This window comes from Oncorhynchus gorbuscha, linkage group LG13 (genome assembly GCF_021184085.1).
Source record: "Oncorhynchus gorbuscha isolate QuinsamMale2020 ecotype Even-year linkage group LG13, OgorEven_v1.0, whole genome shotgun sequence".
NCBI lineage: Eukaryota > Metazoa > Chordata > Actinopteri > Salmoniformes > Salmonidae > Oncorhynchus > Oncorhynchus gorbuscha.
Window position 1 is genome coordinate 60,587,378 of NC_060185.1, and position 7,452 is coordinate 60,594,829.

Below are 7,452 nucleotides of genomic sequence, written 5' to 3' on the forward strand. Positions count from 1 at the left end.
ATGTCCCTCTGGAATGCTACCCTTGCTCGGATTTCATCAACCTTGTTGTCAAGAGACTGGACATTGGCAAGAAGAATGCTAGGGAGTGGTGCGCGATGTGCCCTTGTCCGGAGTCTGACCAGAAGACCGCTACGTTTCCCTCTTTTACGAAGTCATTTTTTTGGGGGGGGTCACTGCATGGAATCAATTCCGTTGGCCTGTTTGTAAGGCAGAACACAGGATCCGCGTCGCGGAAAACATATTCTTGGTCGTACTGATGGTGAGTTGACGCTGATCTTATATATTCAGTAGTTCTTCTCGACTGTATGTAATGAAACCTAAGATGACCTGGGGTACTAATGTAAGAAATAACACGTAAAAAAAAAAAAAAACTACATAGTTTCCTAGGAACGCGAAGCGAGGCGGCCATCTCTGTCAGCGCCGGAAGTAACACACGCGCCGGAACATAAACGTTTCTCAATACTTTGTTATATACCCTTTGTTGGCAATGATAGAGGTCAAACGTTTTCTGTAATTCTTCAAGGTTTTCACACACGGTTGCTGGTATTTTGGCGCATTCCTCAAAGCAGATCTCCTCTAGAGTAGTGATGTTTTGGGGCTGAAGCTGGGCAACATGGACTTTAAACTCCCTCCAAAGATTTTCTATGGGGTTGAGATCTGGAGACTGGCTTAGGCCACTCCAGGACCTTGAAATGCTTCTTACGAAGCCACTCCTTCTCTTGCCCAGGCGGTGTGTTTGGGATCAATGTTATGCTGAAAGACCCAGCCACATTTAATCTTCAATGCACTTGCTGATGGAAGGAGGTTTTCACTCAAAATCTCACGATACATGGCCCCATTCATTCTTTCCTTTACACGGATCAGTCGTCCTGGTCCTTTTGCAGAAAAACAACCCCAAAGTAGGATGTTTCCACCCTCATGCTTCACAGTAGGTATGGTGTTTTTTAGATGCAACTCAGCATTCTTTGTCCTCCAAACACGACGAGTTGAGTTTTTACCAAAAAGTTATATTTTGGTTTCATCTGACCATATGCCATTCTCCCAATCTTCTTCTGGATCATCCAAAAGCTCTCTAGCAAACTTCAGACAGGCCTGGACATGTACTGGCTTAAGCAGGGGGACACGTCTGGCACTGCAGGTTTTCAGTCCCTGGCGGCGTAGTGCGTTACTGATGGTAGGCTTTGTTACTTTGGTCCCAGTTCTCTGCAGGTCATTCACTAGGTCCCCCCGTGTGGTTCTGGGATTTTTGCTCACCGTTCTTGTGATCATTTTGACCCCACGGGGTGAGATCTTGCGTGGAGCCCCAGATCGAGGGAGATTATCAGTGGTCTTGTACGTCTTCCATTTCCTAATAATTGCTCCCACCGTTGATTTCTCCAAACCAAGCTGCTTAGCTATTGCAGATTCAGTCTTCCTAGCCTGGTGCAGGTCTACAATTTTGTTTCTGGTGTCCTTTGACGTATCTTTGGTCTTGGCCATAATGGAGTTTGGAGTGTGACTGTTTGAGGTTGTGGACAGGTGTCTTTTATACTGATAACAAGTTCAAACAGGTGCCATTAATACAGGTAACGAGTGTAGGACAGAGAAGCCTCTTAAAAAGAAGTTACAGGCCTGTGAGAGCCAGAAATCTTGCTTGTTTGTAGGTGACCAAATACTTATTTTCCACCATAATTTGCAAATAAATTCATTAAAAATCATACAATGTGATTTTTAGGATTTTTTTTCTCATTGTCTATCATTGTTGAAGTGTACCTATGATGAAAATTACAGGCCTCATATTTTTAAGTGGGAGAACTTGTACAATTGGTGGCTGACTAAATACTTTTTTGCCCCACTGTATATTAGTGAGCTATATCACAAATCCAGTATAAATAAATAACCGGTGTGTATAAACAGAAACTAAAATACAAATGTACAGTAACAGAAATATTAGAATAGACTGTCAGGGACACATTTAAAATACAGTGTGAAACGTTAAGCGACCAGTGGTTCAATGTCTCTATAACATGGGACAGCAGCGTTGGCTGCATGCGTGTGTTCATGAGGTGTGTGCGTTGTGTGTGTGTGTTTTGCCTTTTGGACAGCTAGTGATGGCTGTTCAGCTGTCCGATGGCCTGGTAATAGAAGGTGTTTAGTCTCTTGGTCTTGGCTTTGATGCACCCGTACTGTCTCCGTCTGTTGGATGGCAGCCGAGTGAACAGTCGAGGGCTCGGGTGACTGAGGTCCTTGATGATCTTCTTGGCCTTAGACACCGGGTGTAGTCAATGTCCTGGAGGGCAGGCAGCGTGGCCCCGGTGATGTTTTGTCAACAACACCCTCTGCAGAGCCATGTGGTTGAGGGCAGAGCAGTTGCCGTACCTGGCGGTGATGCAGCCCAACAGAATGCTCTCAATGGTGCATCTGTTGAACTTTGCGAGGGTTTTAAGGCGTCAGCATACTTTGGTTCAGCTGGCGCCTAGCTGAACTTGGCTAGGCGAACCCGAACAAACGAGTGTGCTCGCAAGACCTTCAATTGAGAAACTAGAAAAAAGAAGCAATAGTACTTTGTCCAACTTGAGACGATATAGCCAGAATACACTTCTTCAAAAGTCATAATTAATCTAAGACAACGCAAGAAATCTGCCATTAATCTTGATGTTTTTCCAGAGGAGACCGTAGTCGTGCAATTTTACACCTAACTAAGATGTTTGGTGCAGTATTTCTCAAATAAAAAAATATGCATGAAAACAAGTCATCTCTCTTGAATGAGAACAATCACCTCATTGAAGAATCACTACTGTCAACCAATCCCAGACGAAAGGGGCGTAGCACCATATACTACCCACCACTGCGACCTGTATGCTCTAGTTGGCTGGCCCTCGCTTCATATTAGTCACCAAACCCACTGGCACCAGGTCATCTATAAGTCTTCGCTAGGTAGAGCGCCACCTTATCTCAGCACGCACCCTCCAAGCAGGTATATTTTACTGGTCACCCCAAAAGCCAATTCCTACCTTGGCTGCCTTTCCTTCCAGTTCTCTGCTGCCAATGACAGGAACGAATTGCAAAAATTGCTGAAGCTGGAGACTCATATTTCCCTCACTAACTTTAAGCATTAGCTGTCAGAGCAGCTCACAGATCACTGTACCTGTACATAGCCCATCTGTAAATAGCCCATCCAACTACCTCATCCCCATATTGCAAATATATTTTAAAAAACATTTGCTCCTTTGCACCCCAGTATCTCTACTTGCATATTCACCTGCTGCACATCTATCGCCCCAGTGTTTAATTGCTCAATTGTAATTACTTCGCCACTACGGGCTATTTATTGCCTTACCTCCCTAATCTTACCTCAATTGCACACACTGTATACAGATTTTTTCTAGTGTGTTATTTACTGTATGTTTGTTTATTACATGTTGAACTCTGTGTTGTTGTTTGTGTTGCACTGCTTTGCTTTATCTTGGCCAGGTCGCAGTTGTACATGATAACTTGTTTTTAACTGGCCTACCAGGTTAAATAAAGGTGAAATAAATAAAAATATTAAAAAGATGTCGGCTTGCCTCGTGAGAAAAATGCTGCGCAAGAACAGCCCAAAAAAAACCTTGCCAAAGACCAATGTCTAAGACATTGGCACAATTTATCCATGAACTGTTCCGGATGGGAAGCATGCTGAATTTGAGCCATTTAAAGTTGTAGAAACTCTGTTGCACCTTCTTCACCACAATGTTGGTGTGGCAAGACCATTTCAGGTCCTGAGGGATGTGGAACTTGAAGCTTTTTTAACCGATCCACTGCAGCCATGGTCGATGAGGATGGGGGCACGCTTCCTCTTCGATCTCCTGTAGTCCACAATAAGCTCTTTCGATTTGTTGATATTGAGGGAGAGGTTATCAGGCTACTTGATCTGACTTTGATAAATGCAGAAAATCACCACTCAAATAAACATTCTACCACAGACCATGTTATTTTTGTGAAGACTATTTGATTGAGTTCAAAAACATAGTTTGTATGTCAAAACTATTTCTAAGATAAATACTTTGAGTTTATCTGAACTCACATCACTCGTGCAAAAGAAGGAAGCTTGCGCTGCTTGTGCTAGCACGTGCTGAGCAAATACTCCATGGTAACTTGGATCAAGGCATTTAAATGCCCTAATTATTCTAAAGATTGCGCAGAACACCAGGTGGTTTAATCGGAGTATGCTTACTTCGATTATGACCTTAGTACACCAATTATGATAAGCAGAGTAAGGTGTTAACATGACTAATGCCATAATCAGTTTAATATCAAAGTATTAGTGTGCATGTAAACATACTCAGTGTGACAATGGATTGCATTTATATGGGCTAATGCTCTACTCTAGGTCTCAAGGCAGGGGCAAGATGTATGTCAGCAGAAGTCCATTTTAAATGTGAAACTTGCTGACTCACTCAGCATACAAGCCCAACTTGGACAGCCTTGTGAATTTGAACTGTATGGTTCTGTGAGAGGAGAAACAAGTGCTGTGATTTGAAGAATGCCCTCCTACCAAGACCAGATAATCTGCACATAAGACATTGTATATAGACATTATGATGATCAACACATAGTCCATGCAAAAGCAAAATCATACAGACATATTTACATACAGTAACATATCTCCTCCCAAGAGAAACAAGAACAGGAGTGGAGAGCACCGAGCGGTGTCTGTAGTTATACTATCGGCACTAGTTTAAAAGCCTATTTCCCAAAAATGGTCCTGGAGACTTCCTTGATAGCTGAATAAACTACTACAATCAACACCTGTCCCTTTCTACAAATCTGGATTTGACCATTGCTCTGGTACAACAACCAAAAAAGACACCTGACATCATTTATCCTCTGTAATTCTAGTTATGGATGGCATGCCTTGTAATCAATCATAGGATGCATCATCAAGTCAGACAGCTTTTTTCAGATGTATTTATACTCTCAACCGCAGAATCTTCTAGCTACATCATCCACATTGATCTTGAAATGATAGGGACTCATAAGGGGTCACGCAATTACGAAAAATGACTTGTGAAAAATATGCACTTGGTATAATAATATCATGACGTTGAAGATAATGCACGCAACAAATTACACCTAACTATGTAGGCCTAACGTTAGCTGTAATCACCATCCATATCTATATTCAGTCATTTGAGGCTAACAAATCTAATACACCGAAGTTCACATTTTAATGAGGCTATGCCTATTGCACATGAATTTCATTCTGGAGACTACGCTAAAGTTGGCTAGCAAGCTAACTAAGTTAAAAATATGTCGAAGGCCCAAAATCCCCGGGCTAAATTACGGGGACAGTGGCTATCTGGCAAGCGCAACACAGCGGCACGATTGGCTAGCTTTCGCTATTCACAATGTGTTAGTTGGATCACATAACTTAAACATAAACAACGGACCATTAATTATTTGTATGCTTTCTCTTTTCAGTTTCGTTAAATACGTAGCTAGCTAGTTAAATCATGCGTTTAGCTTGTTAGCTAGCTAACGGTAGTTTTTATTCACATGAAAACACTGACCGTCAGCCCCGCAGCTGCTGCTGTTGTTGTCGCCTCTCCTCCGCTCACCTCTACCCCTGGGCTGGCCAACCCTATGACGCTGACCGCCCGGACGGTCCCCCGGAGCCAGTCACGAGTCCAGGCGGCCTGTTCCACTTCGGATCCGGCTGCGGACCTGCCATCGTTGAGGAGCAGCAGAAGTCGCTTCCCAATCAGTTCAAGAGAGTCTCCCATATTTAGTTAGCCACTGTGAATTGCAGGAGCAACTTCCTTCGCATATATTTCTGTTGGGAACTCCGATGCACTTAGCTAACGTTAGCTAGCCAGCCAGTTAGCCAGGTTAAATCGGCCTAAAAGTGACAGATTTAAACCTCAACTACCGCAACTTTGCTGCATGCACCGGAGTCCCCTCTTCCGTAGGATGCACGGGAAAATACGGCGGACCAAGTCACGCCACAAATAGAGAAGTACCGAGATGTTATTGTCCACAAAACCGCTATCCCGCTCTATCCGCCATTGAGGCTTGCAATTGCAAAAAATCAAACACACTCCTCCTCGTACGAGCTACAAGGCTCCACTGCGGAGATAGCTAGCGGGCGTGTGAATTGCAACAGCGACTTATGCTGGCTCATCGGTGTACTACACAGAACCCGTTCAATCTGGAATGCCAAATAACAGTGTCTGGATATCTGGGGAAAAAATACAGTTGGCCTAAATAGAAATCCATTTAGGCCAAAAACGTCTTTTGCTCGGACACCACAGATATGCTGTATACTCAGCACAATGCAGATACACACATCATTTACTAGCAGTAGCCAATTCTTCCCCATAATGCTCTCCTTCACACAAACGGTATCTAACCACTTTGTTCACAGTCTATCTACTGCATGCATTTTAGTCTTGGATTTGAATCATACCGGTTGGAGATGATATTACTTTGAAACTCTGTATTAATTCACTGAGCTGAATGGACCTCCAAGTCTGCTGACGTCATAATTTAGGGGCCCCATAAATCTGTGAGACCAGAACAAACCATAGAACTAGTTCTGCCATGAAGCACCTCTTGTGTGCACTCTGGTAAAGCATACATTTTCTTCCTTCACCTTTGATATTTTACTCCCATGTCCTGTTTGACAGTGATTACTTTGCACACTTTGGCTCTTGCATTACATTGATTGAGCTTGACGACATTGATTGAAAAAGAATGAGATATGTCGTCTACTCGCAAATTCACGTGTCCCTATGTTAACCACAAGGTGGTGCCACAGCATTTCAAAACGCACTGTATGTCCAAACACCACACAACAGCATAGCAGGATGGAAATAATAAAAGCAAGATATTATTGCATAATTCAGGAATATATGCTTGAGAATGAATTATTGGACTATGGAGAGTGTTTATTATGTTCAAGGTTTTTCAAACTTTTTCAAACGTTTACAGCCAGCACTATTTGGATCAATTATTGAGCTTTGAATAGCGCTACAGACTAGCATCCTATCCAGTGGTTGTATTTGTACATCATTCTGGCTTGAACAAGGCTTAGGCCTACTTACTTGAATAATGCTACAAATGCATTTATTTCTTCATTCAACATTAAGAGTGTAGTGATTTGCCCTCTTGTATTTCTGTTGATATGACATAGCCTTCACGGTATCAATGTCCATGTCGTTTAATGATATTTATGAGTGACTCCATGTCTTTATTTAGTAGCCAAAGGCCTTGGCCAGACCAATAAAGAGGTTTCGATATTGTTAAAATTACACTCTGGCATACAAGACACAAATAAGTTCATGTCGTTGTGGATTACTGGAACTCCTATTAGACATAATTCAAGGGCGTTCTTCAGTGTGACAGCAGTTTCACATTTGGACAAGGCTTTTACATGACTAGCATGTTAAGACTGTTTGGCTCCTTTTGGCTCTCCAAATAACACAGGAGTTTCTA

At 42.6% G+C, this 7,452-nt stretch overlaps 1 protein-coding gene across 3 annotated transcripts in view; it reads right to left on the reverse strand.

Moving 5' to 3' along the window:
• Positions 1 to 6,104, reverse strand: part of LOC123993233 (lysine-specific demethylase 3B-like) — a 28,388-nt gene extending 22,284 nt beyond the window's left edge. For all 3 annotated transcript variants that reach the window (XM_046295143.1, XM_046295144.1, XM_046295141.1), the window contains exon 1: positions 5,529 to 6,104. In XM_046295143.1, the coding sequence (XP_046151099.1) occupies positions 5,529 to 5,741 (213 nt within the window). In that variant the 5' untranslated portion in view covers positions 5,742 to 6,104. The remainder of the gene's footprint in view (positions 1 to 5,528) is intronic.
• Positions 6,105 to 7,452: the final 1,348 nt, after the last annotated feature.